Genomic DNA, 19430 nt, shown 5'->3' on the forward strand with positions numbered 1-19430 from the left:
GATTAGAAATGCCTGCATGCAGAAGTGTTTTAGGGAGCGTTTGACAGTGATGAAGGGTGGTCGTTTGACCGCAGACCCATAGAGGGTGCAGGCAATGAGGCAGTGATCGCTGAGATCCTGATTGAAAACAGCAGAGGTGTATTTGGAGGGCAAGTTGGTCAGGATAATATCTATGAGGGTGCCCATGTTTACGGATTTTCGGTTGTACCTGGTGGGTTCCTTGATAATTTGTGTGAGATTGAGGGCATCTAGTTTAGATTGTAGGACTACCAGGGTGTTAAGCATATCCCAGTGTAGGTCCACGAACAGAACAAACTCTGAAGATAGATGAGGGGCAATCAATTCACATATGGTGTCCAGGGCACAGCTGGGAGCTGAGGGGGGTCTATAGCAGGCGGCAACAGTGAGACTTATTTCTGGAGAGATTAATTTTTAAAATTAGAAGCTCGAACTGTTTGGGCATAGACCTGGAAAGTATGACAGAACTGCAAGCTATCTCTGCAGTAGACTGCAACTCCTCCCCCTTTGGCAGTTCTATCTTGATGGAAAATGTTGTAGTTGGGGATGGAAATCTCAGAATTTTTGGTGGCCTTCCTAAAGCTTCTTTGGGCTGCAAGCCCGAAGCCGGGCACAATATGACAACAGCCACTTCAAGTGTAGGGTCCAAAATTCAAAATATATTTTTTAGAAATATTTAACTTTCACACATTAACAAGTCCAATACAGCAAATGAAAGATAAACATCTTGTGAATCCAGCTAACATGTCCGATTTTTAAAATGTTTTACAGTGAAAACACCACGTATATTTATGTTAGCTCACCACCAAATACAAAAAAGGACAGACATTTTTCACAGCACAGGTAGCATGCACAAAACCAACCTAACTAACCAAGAACCAACCAAACTAACCAAGAAACAACTTCATCAGATGACAGTCTTATAACATGTTATTCAATAAATCTATGTTTTGTTCGAGAAATGTGCATATTTGAGCTATAAATCAGTTTTACATTGCAGCTACCATCACAGCTACCGTCACAAATGTCACCGAAGCAGCCAGAGTAATTACAGACACCAACGTCAAATACCTAAATACTCATCATAAAACATTTCTGAAAAATACATGGTGTACAGCAAATGAAAGACAGGCATCTTGTGATTCCAGCCAATATTTCCGATTTCTTAAGTGTTTTACAGCGAAAACACAATATAGCATTATATTAGCTTACCACAATAGCCAGAAACACAAGCCATTTACCAGCAGCAAAAGTTAGCGATCGTAACAAACCAGCAAAGGATATATAATTTTTGACTAACCTTGATAAGCTTCATCAGATGACAGTCCTATAACATCAGGTTATACATACACTTATGTTTTGTTCGAAAATGTGCATATTTAGAGCTGAAATCAGTGGTTATACATTGTGCTAACGTAGCATCTTTTTCCCAGAATGTCCGGATATTTTTATGACACTCACCTATTCTGACCAAATAACTATACATAAACGTTACTAAAAAATACATGTTGTATAGGAAATGATAGATACACTAGTTCTTAATGCAATCGCCGTGTTAGAATTCTAAAAATAACTTCATTACGACATCCAGCTTACGTTATAGCGAGAGAGTGCCCAAAATCTGGGCGCAAACTAATAGTACACATGTTCGACAGATATATGAAATAGCATCATAAAATGGGTCCTACTTTTGATGATCTTCCATCAGAATGTTGTACAAGGGGTCCTTTGTCGGGAACAATCGTTGTTTGGTTTTAGAATGTCCTCTTCTCCAGTCAATTAGCACGGAAAGCTAGCAAAGTGGCGCGAAGCTCTCCTTCGTGAACAAACGCAGACAACGCAACACGCCTAACGTCCCGGAAAAAATTCAATAATCTAATAAAACTATATTGAAAAAACATACTTTACGATGATGATATTGTCACATTTATCAAATAAAATCAAAGCCGGAGATATTAGTCGTCTATAACGACAGCTTTTCAGAAGGCAATACCCGGTCCCTTCTTGCGCGTTCCAGAAAACTGGAAATTGGTGTCACGTCATGCCAAGAGCTTTTATTCGACCTCAGATCAAGTTATACACTCCATTTCTTCTCTCACTGCCTGTTGACATCTAGTGGAAGGCGTATGAAGTGCATGTATACTAATACATATCAAGCACATTTATAGGCAGGCCCTAGAACAGAGCATCGATTTCAGATTTTCCACTTCCCGTTAGGAAGTTTGCTGCAAAATGAGTTCTGTTTTACTCACAGATATAATTCAAACGGTTTTAGAAACTAGAGAGTGTTTCTATCCAATAGTAATAATAATATGCATATTGTACGAGCAAGAATTGAGTACGAGGCCGTTTGAAATGGGCACCTTTTATCCAGGCTACTCAATACTGCCCCTGCAGCCCAAAGAGGTTACTAAGCCAGGATTCAGACACGGCAAGGACATCAGGGTTGGCAGAGTGTGCTAAAGCAGTGAGTAAAACAAACTTAGGGAGGAGGCTTCTGATGTTAACATGCAGGAAACCAAGGCTTTTCGGTTACAGAAGTCAACAAATGAGAGTGCCTGGGGACACGCAGGGCCTGGGTTAACCTCCACATCACCCGAGGAACAGAGGAGGAGTAGGTTGAGGGTACGGCTAAAGGCTATCAAAACTGGTCGTCTAGTGAGTTGGGGACAGAGAATAAAAGGAGCAGATTTCTGGGCGTGGTAGAATAGATTCAGGGCATAATGTACAGACAGGGGTATGGTGGGGTGTGGTTACAGTGGAGGTAAACCCAGGGATTTTGTGACGATAAGAGAGGTTGCATCTCTGGACGTACTAGTTATGCTGGGTGAGGTCACCGCATGTGTGGGAAGTGGGACAAAGGAGGTATCTGAGGCCTTTTGAGTGGGACTAGGGGCTCCGCAGTAAACTAAAACAATGATAACGATCCTAAACAACAGTATACAAGGCATATTGACATTTGAGAGAGACATAAAGCGAGGCATAAAGCAATCACAGGTGTTGATTGGGAGAGCTAGCTAAGACAACAACGGGTAAGACAACAATAGCTAATTAGCTAAGACAACAACAACAGGTAAAATGGCGATGAATGGGCAGAGAGGGTCAGTTAACTACACACAGGGCCTGAGTTCGAGGCTGGGGCCGACAGATAAACAAAAAATAAACAAAATAGAGTACCGTGATTAATGAACAGTCCAGCAGGCATCAGCTATGTTGCCAGGTGATCATAGGGTCCAGTGAACAGCAATAGATTAAACAGGGAAGCCTCTGGGTAATCGTTACTACCTAGCAAGCGGGAGACACAGCGTTTAAAGTTAGCAGGTCGGGGCTAATAGAAGCGCCTGCTCCGACGTCCGACAAAGGCCGGTTGGGGGCACAGCAGATGGAGATACATCTGCAGACCAGTCATGGTGGAACGGCGGAGCTTCGTGTCGACAAATTGGTCCAGGCCAGTTGGCGACAGAGGTATTGGGGTTGTAGTAATTTCGTTTGCTAGCTGGGAGATGCGCCTGGCTCTCGGCTAACTGGTGCTAGCTTCGGGACAGGGGCGTTAGCCACTATAGCCACTCGGTAGCAGCTAGCTAGCAGCGATGATCCGATGCAAAGGTCCAGAGCTTACGGCAAGGATCCGGTGGAGTAGTGGAATTCTAGCCGTGTTGGGGAAGTGTCCGGGAGGCATCAGCTGTGTAGCCGAGTGATCACTGAGTGGGCCGGGAGGTGGGCCTTGCTCATAGCTAGCTTCGGGGCTGAGCCACTCGGTGGCAGCTAGCTAGCTGTGATGATCACGAGTAATGGTCCAGGGCTTACGGCAGGAATCTGGCGTTGTAGTGGAGAAAATAGTCCGATACTGGCAGGCTGGCAAGTGTTATCCTGGCTAAAAGCGGCTGGTGTCTGTGCCGAAGGTAAAGGCCTCTAGCAGTGGCTGACAATGACTAAATAGCTAGTGGCTAATTAGCTGGTTAACTTCTGATGGAGGTTCTGGCTAAAAGGTCTAAAAATAGCGGATCCGTACCAAATTGGGTGAGGCGGGTTACAGGAAGGTATATTCAATCTAAAAAATGTAAAAAAGATTGAAAATAAATTGAATTATATACAAAAAAATATGAAAAATACAAAATGTACAGGGGAGAATGACAAACCAAGTCTGCACTGCACTGCTTTGCTTGTAACAGATGACATTCATATTCTGAAACTCACTTAGATAATACCTTTGATGATACAGTGGTAGCAATACACAAATATAACATCTACCGAAAAGACAGAAATACCAATGGAGGCGGTGTTGCGGTCTATATTCAGAACCACATTCCCGTAAAGCTTAGAGACGATCTAATGTTAAATACTGTTGAAGTAATATGGCTACAGGTTCATCTGCCTCACCTAAAGCCCATTCTTGTGGGAAGCTGCTATAGACCAAGTGCTAACAGTCAAGCTATAGACCAAGCTATAGACCAAGTGCTAACAGTCAGTATCTGGATAATATGTGTGAAATGCTTGATAATGTATGTGATATCAACAGAGAAGAATATTTTCTGTGTGATTTAAATATTGACTGGCTATCATCAAGCTGCCCACTTAGGAAAAAACGTAAAACTGTAACCAGTGCCTGCAGTCAACCTACCAGGGTAGTTACAAACAGCACAGGAATTAAATCATTTTAACATGTATCTTTACTAACGCTGCAGATATTTGCTTTAAAGCAGTATCCAAATCCATAGGATGTAGTGATCACAATATAATAGCCATATCTAGGAAAACCAAAGTTCCAAATGCTGGGCCTAATATAGTGAATAAGAGGTCATACAACAAGTTTTGTTGTGATTAATATGTTGACTATGTAAAGAATATTTGCTGGTCTGTTGTGTATAAGGAGGAGCAACCAGACGCTGCACTTGACGTATTTATGGAACTACTTATTCCAGTTACTAATAAGCACGCATCCATTAAGAAAATGACTGTAAAAACTGTTAAATCCCCTTGGATTGATGAGGAATTGAAAAATTGTACGGTTGAGAGGGATGAGTCAAAAGGTATGGCAATTAAGTCTGGCAGCCCAACTGATTGGCAAACATACTGCAAATTAATAAATCATGTGACTTAACTAAATAAAAGGAAACTACACTACGAAACAAAGATAAATTATATAAAGAATGATAGTAAAAAGCTATAAGGATCCTAAAATAAAATTCAGAAAAAAAGACAACTCTGCTCCTTCATTCATTGAATCAGATGGCTCATTCATCACAAAGCGCACTGATATTGTCACGCGCTGACCTTAGAGAGCTGTTTATTCTCTATGGTGTTTGGGGCGTGACAATGACTAGGGTGGGTTATCTAGGTGTTTAATGTTCTATGTTGGCCTGGTATGGTTCCCAATCAGAGGCAGCTGTTTATCGTTGTCTCTGATTGGGGATCATATTTATGCAGCCATTTCTCCATTGTGGTTGTGGGATCTTGTGTTTGTGTAGCTGCCTGTGAGCATCCCAGAACGTCATGTTTTGTTTGTGCTTGTTTGTTTTGTTTGGTGAGTTTCGATTTATTAAAATATGTGGAACTCTATGCACGCTGCGCCTTGGTCCATTCATTATGACGATCGTGACAGAAGATCTCACCACCAAAGGACCAAGCAGTGTGGCCAGGAGGAGCAAGGATCCTGGGAGGAAATCATGGACATGGGAGGAGGTTATGGCAGGGGACAAGACCCTGCCATGGAAGCAGACGGAAGCAGCGAAGGAGGGGCAGCGACGAAGTCGGGGAGGAAGGCCACAGAAACCAAGATTTTGGGGGGGGGGGGGGGCACATGGAGAAGTCGGCGGAGTCGAGGAGTGAACCAGAGCCAGTCTGGGAGAAGGAGAATTTGGAGGAGAGAGAAATGGGAGAGTTGTTGGTTGGTGGAGGATGCACGGATTTGGAATAAAGGAACGTGTTGTCAGTTTGGTGCCACCTGAGTCAGCTCCCCGTACTCGTCCTGAGAAGTGTGTTAAAGTTCCGGAACAATTGATGCCGGCTATACACACCAGGTCTCCAGTGCACCTTCACAACCCAGTACGTCCTGTGCCTGCTCCTCACACTCTCCCTCAAGTGCGTGTTCCCAGTCAGGTGCGTCCTGTTGCTGCTCCTCGCACTCTCCTTGGAGTGCGTGTCTACAGTCCAGTACGTCCTGTGCCTCCTCCCCGCACTCGCCCTGAGGTGCATGTCACCAGGCCGGTACCACCAGTGCCGGCTCCACGCACCTAGCTTCCGGCGACAGTTCCCAGTCCAGAGCTTCCGGCGACAGTTCCCAGACCAGAGCTTCCGGCGACGTTTCACAGTCCGGAACCTCCTGAGACGGTCCACGGTCCGGAACCTCCTGAGACGGTCCGCGGTCCGGAGCCTCCAGTGACGGTCCGCGGTCCGGAGCCTCCAGTGACGGTCTGCGGTCCGGAGCCTCCAGCGACGAACCGCGGTCCGGTTCCTCCGGCGACGATCCATGGTCCGGTTCCTCCGGCGACAATCCACGGTCCGGTTCCTCCGGCAACAACCCACGGTCCGTAGAGTCCGGCGACGATCCCCGCACCAGCGCCGCCATGGAGGACGACGTATCTACGAGCAGAGTGGGTACTTCGTCTCGCACCAGAGCAGCCCCGACTTCACTGTAAAGTCCATGGAAAATAAAAGCACCTCCCCCAGCTGCCCACTGCACTGAGGATAGGAAACACTGTCACCATCGATAAATCCACGATAATTGAGAATTTCAATAAGCATTTTTCTACGGCTGGCCATGCTTTCCACCTGGCTACCCCAACCCCGGTCAACAGCCCTGCACACCCCACAGAAACTTGCCCAAACCTCCCCCATTTCTCCTTCAACCAAATCCAGATAGCTGATGTTCTGAACGAGCTGCAAAATCTGGACCCCTACAAATCAGCCGGGCTAGACAATTTGGACCCTCTCTTTCTAAAATGATCTGCCCAAATTGTTGCAACCCCTATTACTAGCCTGTTCAACCTCTCTTTTGTATCACCTGAGATCCCTAAAGATTGGAAAGCTGCCGCAGTCATCCCCCTCTTCAAAGGGGGAGACACTCTAGACCCAAACTGCTACAGACATATCTATCCCACCCTGCCTTTCTAAGGTCTTCAAAAGCCAAGTTAACAAACAGATCACCAACCATTTCGAATCTCACCGTACCTTCTCCGCTATGCAATCTGGTTTCCGAGCTGGTCATGGGTGCACCTCAGCCACGCTCAAGGTCCAAAACGATATCATAACTGCCATCGATAAGAGACAATACTGTGCAGCTGTCTTCATTGACCTGGCCAAGGCTTTCGACTCTGTCAATCACCACATTCTTATTGGCAGACACAACAGCCTTTGTTTCTCAAATGACTGCCTCGCCTGGTTCACCAACTACTTCTCAGACAGAGTTCAGTGTGTCAAATCGGAGGGCCTGTTGTCCGGACCTCTGGCAGTCTCTATGGGGGTGCCACAGGGTTCAATTCTCGAGCTGACTCTTTTCTCTGTATACATCAATGATATTGCTCTTGCTGCTGGTGATTCTTTAATCCACCTCTACGCAGATGACACCATTCTGTATACACCTGGCCCTTCTTTGGACACTATGCTAACAAACCTCCAAACAAGCTTCAATGCCATACAACACTCCTTCCGTGGCCTCCAACTGCTCTTAAATCCAAGTAAAACCAAATGGATGCTTTTCAACCATTCGCTGCCCGCCCAACTAACATAACTACTCTGGACGGTTCTGACTTAGAATATGTGGACAACTACAAATACCTAGGTGTCTGGTTAGATTGTAAAATCTCCTTCCAGTTTCACATAAAGCATATCCAATCCAAAATTAAATCTAGAATCGGCTTCCTATTTCGCAACAAAGCATCCTTCACTCATGCTGCCAAACATACCCTCGTAAAACTGACCATTCTACCGATCCTTGACTTCGGCGATGTCATTTACAAAATAGCCTCCAACACTCTACTCAGAAAATTGGATGCAGTCTATCACAGTGCCATCCGTTTTGTCACCAAAGCCCCATATACTACCCACCACTGCTACCTTTTTTGGCCTTTTTTTTGCATTTACCTCCCTTATCTCACCTCATTTGCTCACATTGTATATAGACTTATTTTTCTACTGTATTATTGACTGTATGTTTGTTTTACTCCATGTGTAACTCTGTATGTGTCGAACTGCTTTGCTTTATCTTGGCCAGGTCGCAATTGTAAATGAGAACTTGTTCTCAACTTGCCTACCTGGTTAAATAATGGTGAAATAAAAATAAATAAATAAAAATGTACATTCACAATTAATAGTCATTAATTAATCCTGAAACCAAATGCCAGAAATAAAACTCCAATAAGACAGCGCAAACATATATTTTTTAAGTAATAACACTTTGATATCAAAATAGTACACATTGTACAGCATGTAGTAATAATGTTGAGATATGTCCTTAAGAAAAAATAACTGTTTAATTGTTCAACTTGGCAAGGAATAGATTATGTCATATAAATATACACAGACAAGATCCGAACACACACTGACAACCTCAACATGCAAATCAATTGAAACTGTGGCCGGGATTCAATACGTATAGCTGAGCGTTAGACAGCCGACAATATGTCTTCTAAAGGCGTTTTCCCCGGCGTTCGCCGAGATCGCATTCATGGTAAATGCTAGCATGTCGACTCAAGCATCATTTACCTTTGAAAGTCCATTATATTGCGCTGCTCTAACGCGCCTTGGATTGAATCCTGGCCTCAGTCATGAATAAGTTCCCATACATACAGTCAGGGACAGGCTTGCATGAACCTTCCAAATTATATCTCCGCAAGATTCACAATATAGAAAACATTTACACCGATGGAGGAAACATGCTGACAATATGTTTGTCCATGACTCCACACACACACACCAAGACTGATAGTGTCTGAGTGACTATAACTCTTCCTTGGTGCTCTTGTTTAGTCCGTGTGAGCTTGTTGAAATCGACTCATCCTTTAGCCACCTGTTGAAGACGGCAACGGGGTCGATGTTCCAGTGTTTGTGGAAAGAGATGGGCACCTGGTGGGCTAGGAAGTCTCTGGAGTAGTCTTCAGGTCGTGCCTGGAGGGACAGAACAATTTTTAAAAAGCTAATATCGAGGATATTGATTTGCATTGGTTGTGTCACAAATGTTAAAAGGTTAGCATTTGGAGAAACCAAAGCATGGATTGCTCTCTTATCTTGTCCATAGACTGCTTACCAGTGGTGTAAAAAGTACCATATTGTCATACTTGAGTAAAAATAGATACCTTAATAGAAAGTTATTCAAGTAAAAGTGAAAGTCACCCAGTAAATACTACTTGGGTAAAAGTCTAAAAGTATTTTGTTTTAAATATACTTCAGTATCAAAAATAAAAGTAAAAGTATAAATCATTTCACCATGTGTTCTCTTGATAAGTGTGTGAATTTCACAATTTTCCTGTTCTGCTAAGCACTCAAAACGTAACGGGTACTTTGGGTTGTCAGGGAAAATGTATTGAGTAAAAAGTACAATATTTTCTGTAGGAATGTAGTGAAGCCAGCAGACACCGCACTCCAGACTGTTGTAATTGCTACTCATAAACAGGGCTATTAAATACACTAGTACAATCAGAGAGAATATCAAAGACTAGTATCTTCGTAACCAAGGCCTTGCTACAACAACCATTGTTGAACTGTGAAATTGATGTACTGTGAAATGTTGGTATTATTAGGTTAGAATAATGGGTAAACAGTATTAGGTCTTAAGTAACTTATTAGATAAAGGTAATGGGTTAGGGTAGTTGGTATGAGGTAAGGGTAATGGATAAAAAAGGTATAAGGTAATGGCTCTCTCACACAGTGTGTTTTTAATCATCCAAACGTTGTTATGTTGTGCAGTGGATGTAACAGCTAATACATTTTAAGGATTTGCTATCTGAAGGGTGTTCTCACTTTACCACTTGTATTAAGTTCAATCTGCTTTTATTTGAATTTGTCAGAAAAAATAGCAGATAGCAGAAAGTGCTTATTTGTCAAATATGCCATAATCTGTGGTCCAGCATGCCTTCAATGTGGTTAACAAAATTTGATTTGGAAATTTTCACTCCATAATACTTGTCATTTGGGTATAGAAAATGTTAGATAACATGCTGTGTATAAAGATGAACCAACTGCTTCATATTTTCTACAGTGCATGCCAGTATGCAGCGTTCCTATTGGCGTGGAATCTTCTTCATAGCAGTGTTCACACAGTAGGAAAAGTACAGAGCTACGACAGAACATTCTGACATGCTAGACTTTTGTTTGGGACAATTTGGTGCTGTCGGGAGATCACAAGTGCAGTAAATCAGCTATTTTTGCCCTTGCCACACTGAGCGACTCTGGAGCTCCCATTTTTCGTGTACGACAATAACGATCATGAAAATAGTATGTGAAACATGAATAGTGTCAATACAATTCCAAACTGTGGGTTCCTGGCATAAGGGTAATGGGTAAGGTCAGTGTATTACCTGGTGGAAGAGGGAGCTATGCGTGACAGGGAGCCCCAGAGCGTTGAGACACATCCCCAGCACCATGTCATCAGGGGCGTCATTACTGTAACACTTGCAGTCACTGGCCAGGAGCCTCACCACCGCGGCCCTACTGAACACCATCCTGACAGGACACAACACACAAACACCCCAACACACATTAGCTTATGTGTGGTGAGCGTTCTGGCACAGAAAATGGTTGAGCACCTAAGTGAACAATCCAATACATTTATATTATTATTAACGCACACATCAACATTACTACTCTGACCAACACAGTTCAGAGAAAACAAGGTGGATTGAACATGTTAAAAAACAATATCCCACGTATGAATACAGCAATGTACACACAGTTAAGGGTAAACAAATATGTTTTGAGCAAAATAGTGTTTTTTAGACACGTGTAATTCATGGAGTAGGCCATTAAAGGAATTGATCTGATGGTGCCCTCTGTCATCAGCTTCCCCCCTTGCTTGAGGAACAATAGAGGAGCAATAGAGAACAAAAGAGAGCCCCCCCACCCCTAGTTTTACCATGTCAGAGGACACCTGGACCACCTACTGAGTAAATCAGGTGATAAATGAGATGAAAAAGAGATTGGAGTAGGACTTTGTGTTCAAAATGTCCAGTAAAGAGCGACCCTTAGCAGAGTAGTCTGGTTAATTTTACATGTACTGTACACACACATCTCACAAATAAGAATGAATGGCCTGATTGCAACAAAGATGCGGAACCTGCGGGTTACCTGCAGGTTGCCACTGAATTTCTTAACACGCTACTAAACGGGAGATTACAAGGAGCTCCGAGCTAAAACAACTCTGGTTGCAACGAAAAAAACTCTGCAATAAACTACTAGACTTGCTGATCTGACGCTGTTCTGGTGTCAAACCAGCTTGATACTAGACCGTGAAAATGACATAGGAAATGGTCACTCTGCATTCACTATTCCCACCCCAATGAAAAAACATCCTATTAGGAACAAGGACATCGCAATATGAAAAAGATGAACGGAAGAATGCGACATATTACAACTGAAATAAAATGATCAGACTGGAAATGTCATTACGACAATTATAACTTCGCAAAATAAAGTTATTGAAAACCAATTGTTAATTAATTAGCCGACCACATTGTAAATGAAAGTGATATTGATTGCAGCAATGTGTGTGATAGACAATTTAAATATCATAAAATGAAACACTTGGCATCTGTTCTCCTCTCCTTCTCCCGACGACAATCGTTAGTTTCTTTGGATAACGACATCCAAATAATAACAAATTACTCATCCTACCACATTTCCTTCCAATTCAGACATTGTTTCTTCAATAAAGTAGACTACAATAATTACTATTTTGTACAGTAGCCCTGTATGAAATTATAAAGGTTCACTATTGAGTTTTATCACGTTGTTCTACAAATAGCTTCAAATAAATAATCTCCACTATCCGCACAATATAAGAATATAATATTATTTTATTCAAAATACAACACAATCACGATTTTGTTTCAAATATCAAACTGTAGCCTACAGTTCAGGAATATTTCCTTTTCCCTTCTTGATAAGAAATGGGTTTTTTCGATTCAGACAAGTAAAATCATTAATGGTTTACATAAATTGGAAAGGGTAGGCTACATTGCCATAGTAGATTTGCCGTGGTAAACAAGGAAATTAAATACTTTATTTCAGTTGTACAGAATGATTGTCAAATCAATAAATCACTCTTAAAATTGCAAGTTCCGATGATGCTACCCACCAGAGGGCAAAATCATCTTGAAAAATGTTGGTTGCATTCAGGACTAGAGATAAAAGCGACACCCGGAAACCAGGCTTCCCATCCGAAACAGTGCATACATTATGACGAAAGTTATGACAAACGTTTTTGTTCATATTGGTCTTCGCCAAGGTTTTTTTGGGCTGTTCGTGGACACAATTCTTTTTCTTGAGGCAAGCTGAACTTTGGTAGCCGAAGTCTACGCCCCTTCGTCTGTGATCGGTCAACAGTAAGGATTCTTCAATTAAGTGTTTGTTATTCAGCGAGAGACGACTTGTTTTCATGCAAATTTCACTTGAGAAATACTGCCCCAAACATCTTAGACATCGGCAAAAACGTCAAAATAATAGCAGATTTTTTTTGTTATCTTAGATTAATTCAGATTATTTTGAGGAAGTGTACTGGCTACAGTGTCTTGAGGGACACACAACAAACCTAGTATGCGGATGCCTTTATGGAGCGGTAAATTGGTGGCGGATGATGGTTGCAACTGATATCAGCTGTAGGGTGATTTTAGCGCGTATTGATGGTTTAACGAGAGACCAACTGGCAATGATCTAGTGGCCAATCTTGGTTGCAATTGGCCAATTTGACCACATTTATGTCTGTCTTATATTCTATTATATTGTTGTTATATTTTGATCTAATAATCCAGTCAAATCCATGGTAATGATTTGAAGTGAGAATGCAAAATTACACCAAAAACTCATCACAGAGAAACAAGGCACAGGCCATTCAGAAAAAAAATACAAATCATTGAAGATAAGTATCTGTAGAGAAAACTGCAAATGCGGGTGTTTGGGAGATTGCTAATGGATTTGTTCCAAATATAGTTCCTCCTGCAGTTTATACACAGATCAACACCACCCCCACCACTACTACACTTCCTCTAAAACAGTGGTTCCCAACTCCGGTCCTCGAGTACCACCAACAGCACACATTTTTGTTGTAGCCCCGGACAAACTCATTGAGGGCTTGATGATTCGTTGACAAGCTGAATCAGGTGTGCTTGTCTGGGTATACAACAAAAACGTGTACTGTTGGGGTAGAGGTCTTCATGGGTCCAAAAAGTTGGATCAGTTCCGAAATGGATCCGTGGCTTTCCCACTCGACCCGATATGCATAAATAAAAAAATAAAAAAATGGAGACCCGTTCCGAAATGGACCCGAGGACAGTCAGACCCATTCCAAAAAGGCCTGTGGAAAAACAGAGAGACCCGTTCCGAGAGTAGAAGTCAAAAGAAACCTCAGAATGCCAGCGCGATCAATAAACAAGCAATATTGGCCAAATGATCGACAGTTGTGTCCTTAAAAACTGCCTATAAAAACAGTAATTGTCCACCTCATGTTTCAGCTGTCAGAGATTTGAGCGGAAATGCATCAAGGCATTGCAAGCATATAGGCCTATAGGTATACTGTATGATATAAAAATATATATATGAAGGAAGAGAAGCTTAGCCCTAGAGACCGAGAGAAAGATAGACTTATGCCAGGGCCATGTTTCCAACATGCATTTCTTTATCCTTGTCAAATAGGCTACTAATGCTATACAGATATTGGCATATAGAAGGAGGCTATTTTGTAAATTTTCGAACAGAATATTTTTGTATAAAGATCAGCATTATATTGTTCGATTGTAAGAGTAACTCTGGTAGGCCTGAAACAGTCTTCCTCACCTCAAGTTCAACTGACAGTTGGAGCGCCGGTGCACACTGTCTTCATATCATAGGCCTGCAGTAGGGCTATAGCCTAATAATAGCCGTCACAAAAGTTCCTCATTTTTTATTTACTTTTATTTTTTTTACCCATTTTTCTCCCCAATTTAGATCTTGTCTCATCGCTGCAACTCCCCAACGGGCTCTGGAGGCGAAGGTCGTCCTCTGAAACATGACCCGCCAAACCGCGCTTCTTAACACCCGCCCCCCAGCCGCACCAATGTGTTGGAGGAAACACCATTCAACTGACGACCAAGGTCAGCCTGCAGGCGCCCGGCCCACCACAAGGAGTTGCTAGGGTGCGATGAGGCAAACCCGGACGACGCTGGGCCAATTGTGCACGGCCTTATGGCACTCCTGATCACGGCTGGTTGTCATGCAGCCCGGAATCGAACCCGGGTCTGTAGTGACACCTCTAACACTGCAATGCAGTGCCTTAGACCGCTGCGCCACTCGGGAGGCCCTAAAAGTGTATTTCTTTTGATATTACCCTAATAAAGTTAAGTCAAGTCATTGTTTATAGGGAAAATATGAACAGGTTTAAATTACATTTTGCATCTCGCCCTCTTGATTTTTTCCTTTTCATGGTTTGAGTGTGAGTAGATATAGTAAGTTACCGGTGATTCTATTACATTAGAGTTGGAACTTAACTTCACCAAAGAAAATGGCTCAACAGAATTAAACAAAACACTTGTTTTGAAGGTTTAAACCTTCACAAAAGTTTTGAACAGGCTAGGCCTATATTGCAGCCAATTACCAACAAAGGCGAGTGCCTACTGTAGTCCTACCCAACAAATGGCAGCAATAGAAAGCAACTTGGCGTCTTTTTGTAGGCACTAACTCTGCCATGGTTCGTTGGACACAGGCTATGAGAAAATTAATGGAGGTTTTGTAGGGTTTTTGGATAAATGCAGAAAATAAAGGCTTTGGAGATCTTATAAACTTTGTTCTATGAGATAATCTTCAAATCATATCAAATGTTATGTCACATGTGCCGAATACAACATGTGTAGACCTTACCTTGAAATGCTTACTTACAAGCCCTTAACCAACAATGCAGTTCAAGAAATAGAGTTAAGAAAATATTTATTAAATAAACAAAAGTTAAAAATTTAATAAAAAGTAAGACAATAAAATAACAATAACGAGGCTATATACAGGGGGTACCAGTACAGAGTCAATGTGCAGGGGTACAGGTTAGATGAGGTAATTTGTACATGTAGATAGGGGTAAAGTGCCATCTTCATAAGCTAATGTCACTCTTTGTAAATTTTGAAGCATTTATATAATTTCAAAAAGCACATAAAGCACATGAAAGGCTTCATAATATTATGTTATAGAAAAAAACATACAGTGCATTCAGAAACAGTGCATTCAGAAGATATTCAGAAATATTCAGACCCCTTGACCATATCCACATTATGTTACGTTACAGCCTTATTCTAAAATTGATTTAAAAAAAAAATCCCTCATCAATCTACACACAATTCCCCATAATGACAACGCAAAAACAGTTTTTTAAAAACATTTTTGCAAATGTATTAAAAACCTACAACTGAAATATTACATTTACATAAGAATTCAGACCCTTTAGTACTTTGTTGAAGCACCTTCTTGGGTATGACACTACAAGCATGGCACACCTGTATTTGGGGAGTTTCTCCCATTCCTCTCAAGCTCTGTAAGGATGGATGGGGAGCGTTAATATTTTCAGGTCTCTCCAGAGATGTTCGATCGGGTTGAAGTCCAGGCTCTGGCTGGGCCACAGGATGATTGTCCTTCTGGAAGGTTCTCCCATCTCCACAGAGGAACTCCAGAGCTCTGCCTCCCTGACCAAGGCCCTTCTCCCACGATTGCTTAGTTTTTCCGGGCGGCCAGCTCTAGGATGATTTTTTTTTAAATTTAACTAGGCATGTCAGTTAAGAACACATTCTTATTTACAATGACAGCCTAGGAACAGTGGGTTAACTGCCTTATTCAGGGGCAGAACAACAGATTTGTACCTTTTCAGCTCGGGGATTCAATCTAGCAACCTTTCGGTTACTGGCCCAATGCTCTAACCACTAGGCTACCTGCCGCCCTAGGAAGAGTCCAAACTTTTTCCATTTAAGAATGATGTAGGCCACGGCGTTCTTGGGGACCTTCCATGCTGTAGAAATGTTTAGTACTCTTCCCCAGGGTACTAAACATGGCTTGGTTTTTGCTCTGACATGTACTGTCAACTGTGGGACCTTATATAGACGTGTGTGCATTTCCAAATCATGTCCAATCAATTGAATTTACCACAGGTGGACTCCAATCAAGTTGTCGAAACATCTTAAGGATGATCAATGGAAACAGGATGCACCTGTGCTCGAAATAGCAAAGGGTCTGAATACTTACGAAAACTAAACAAAAATATAAACGCAACATGTAAAGCGTTGTTCCCATGTTTCATGAGCTGAAATAAAAGATCCCAGAAAATGTTCAATACGCACAAAAAGCTTATTTCTCTCAATTGTGCACAAATTTGTGTACATCCCTGTTAGTCAACATTTCTCTTTTGCCAAGATAATCCCTCCACCTGACAGCTGTGCCATATCAAGAAGTTGATTAAACAGCATGATCATTACACAGTACCTTGTACTGGGGACAATAAAAGGCCACTCAAATGTGCAGTTTTGTCACACAAGCACATTGCCACAGAAGTCTCAAGTTTTGCGGTCGCATGCAGTTGGCATGCTGACTGCAGGAATGTCCACCAGAGCTGTTGCTAGATAATTGAATGTTAATTTCTCTACCATAAGCCACCTCCAATTAATTTATTTTGAATTTGGCAGTATGTCCAACCAGCCTCACAACCGCAGACCACGTGTAACAAGGCCAGCCCAGGACCTCTACATCCGGCTTCTTCAACTGTGGGATCATCTGAGACTAGCCACATCGTCAGCTGATGAAACCGAGAAGTATTTCTGTCTGTAATAAAGCTCTTTTGTGGGGAAAAGCTAATTATCACTGGCTGGGCCTGGCTCCCCAGTGGGTGGGCCCAGTCATGTGAAATCTATAGACTAATAATAAGGATGTACAATAATGATAAATTGTAATAAATACAAAAATAAATAAATACAAGTTTGAAAATTGCATCAAACCTGAATAGCTAGTTGCACATAATCCATTTGGTCAGGCCAATGTTCTCAAATATTATTTAACCTTTATTTAACCAGGTAGGCTAGTTGAGAACAAGTTCTCATTTGCAACTGCGACCTGGCCAAGCTAAAGCATAGCAGTTCGACACATACAACAACACAGAGTTACACATGGAATAAACAAAACATACAGTCAATAATACAGTAGAAAAAAGAAAACAAAAAATCTATATTCAGTGAGTGCAAATGAGGTAAGATAAAGGGAGTTAAGGCAATAAATAGGCCATGGTGGCGAAGTAATTACAATATAGCAATTAAACACTGGAATGGTAGATGTGCAGAAGATGAACGTGCAAGTAGAGATACTGGGGTGCTGTAACGATAGTCTATGTCATCCTCCTCATCGGACGAGGAGAGGCGAGAAGGATCGGACCAATATGCAGAGTGGTTAGTTTCCATGGTAATTTAATAACACGAAAACAATATGCGATACAAAATAACAAAATGAAACTACCGTTACAGTCCCGTGTGGCGACAAGGAACAAACACCCACAAAACACACGTGAAACCCCGGCTGCCTAAGTATGATTCTCAATCAGGGACAACGATTGACAGCTGTCATGGCTGGCTGACGGCACTGGCTGGTCATGGCTGGCTGACGGCACTGGCTGGTCATGGCTGGCTGACGGCACTGGCTGGTCATGGCTGGCTGACGGCACTGGCTGCTCCTGTCTGGCGGACGGCTCTGGCTGCTCCTGTCTGGCGGACGGCTCTGGCTGCTCCTGTCTGGCGGACGGCTCTGGCTGCTCCTGTCTGGCGGAGGGCTCTGGCTGCTCCTGTCTGGCGGACGGCTCTGGCTGCTCCTGTCTGGCGGACGGCTCTAGCGGCTCGGGACAGACGGGCGGCTCTGACGGCTCGGGACAGACGGGCGGCTCTGACGGCTCGGGACAGACGGGCGGCTCTGACGGCTCGGGACAGACGGGCGGCTCTGACGGCTCGGGACAGACGGGCGGCTCTGACGGCTCGGGACAGACGGGCGGCTCTGACGGCTCGGGACAGACGGGCGGCTCTGACGGCTCGGGACAGACGGGCGGCTCTGACGGCTCGGGACAGACGGGCGGCTCTGACGGCTTGGGACAGACGGGCGGCTCTGACGGCTCGGGACAGACGGGCGGCTCTGACGGCTCGGGACAGACGGGCGGCTCAGATGACGCTGGGCAGGCAGGCAGCTCAGACGGCGCTGGGCAGGCAGGCAGTTCAGACAGCGCTGGGCAGGCAGGCAGTTCAGACAGCGCTGGGCAGGCAGGCAGTTCAGACAGCGCTGGGCAGGCAGGCAGCTCAGACAGCGCTGGGCAGAACACACGTGAAACCCCGGCTGCCTAAGTATGATTCTCAATCAGGGACAACGATTGACAGCTGTCTCTGATTGGGAATCATACCAGGCCGAACACACAAAACCCCAACATAGAAAACAACACATAGACAACCCACCCAACTCACGCCCTGACCATACTAAATAAATACAAAACAAGGGAAAACAGGTCAGGAACGTGACAGGTGCAAAGGAGCAAGATAAATAAATAAATACAGTATGAGGTAGTTGAATGGGCTGTTTACAGATGGGCTATGTACAGGTGCAGTGATCTGTGAGCTGCTCTGACAGCTGGTGCTTAAAGCTAGTGAGGGAGATTCTGGGAGAGTCTCCAGCTTCAGTGATTTTTGCAGTTCGTTCCAGTCATTAGAAGCAGATAACCGGAATGAAAGGTGGCCAAAGGAGGAATTGACTTTGGGGGTGACCAGTGAGATATACCTGCTGGAGCGCGTGCTACGAGTGGGTGCTGCTATGGTGACCAGTGAGCTGAGATAAGGCGGGGCTTAACCTAGCAGAGACTTGTAGATGACCTGGAGCCAGTGGGTTTGGCGACGAGAGTGAAGCGAGGGCCAGCCAACGAGGGCGTACAGGTCGCAGAGGTGGGTAGTATATGGGGCTTTGGTGACAAAACGGATGGCACTGTGATAGACTGCATCCAATTTGTTAGTAGAGTAGAGTTTTGGAGGCTATTTTATAAATGACATCGTCGAGGATCGGTAGGATGGTCAGTTTTACAAGGGCATGTTTGGCAGCATGTGTGAAGGATGCTTTGTTGTGATTCCACTTGTCAATTTGTTTTCACTATAATCTTTCTACTCTAACTTTCATTTTACCTTGAAAAAGGCCTCCATCTGCGCAATCAAGAGTAGCCTATAGGCCAAGGCTCCTCTTAC

At 43.4% G+C, this 19430-nt stretch overlaps 1 protein-coding gene across 1 annotated transcript in view; it reads right to left on the minus strand.

The window, feature by feature from the left end:
• Positions 1 to 8377: 8377 nt before the first annotated feature.
• Positions 8378 to 19430, minus strand: part of LOC120041920 (beta-1,3-glucosyltransferase-like) — a 131062-nt gene continuing 120009 nt past the window's right edge. Inside the window, exons 14-15 of the mRNA XM_038986802.1 lie at positions 10533 to 10677; positions 8378 to 9123 (exon numbers count right to left, since the gene is read on the minus strand). Coding sequence (XP_038842730.1) covers positions 8956 to 9123; positions 10533 to 10677 — 313 coding nt within the window. The 3' untranslated portion in view covers positions 8378 to 8955. The remainder of the gene's footprint in view (positions 9124 to 10532; positions 10678 to 19430) is intronic.

This window comes from Salvelinus namaycush, unplaced genomic scaffold (assembly GCF_016432855.1).
Source record: "Salvelinus namaycush isolate Seneca unplaced genomic scaffold, SaNama_1.0 Scaffold58, whole genome shotgun sequence".
Taxonomy (NCBI): domain Eukaryota; kingdom Metazoa; phylum Chordata; class Actinopteri; order Salmoniformes; family Salmonidae; genus Salvelinus; species Salvelinus namaycush.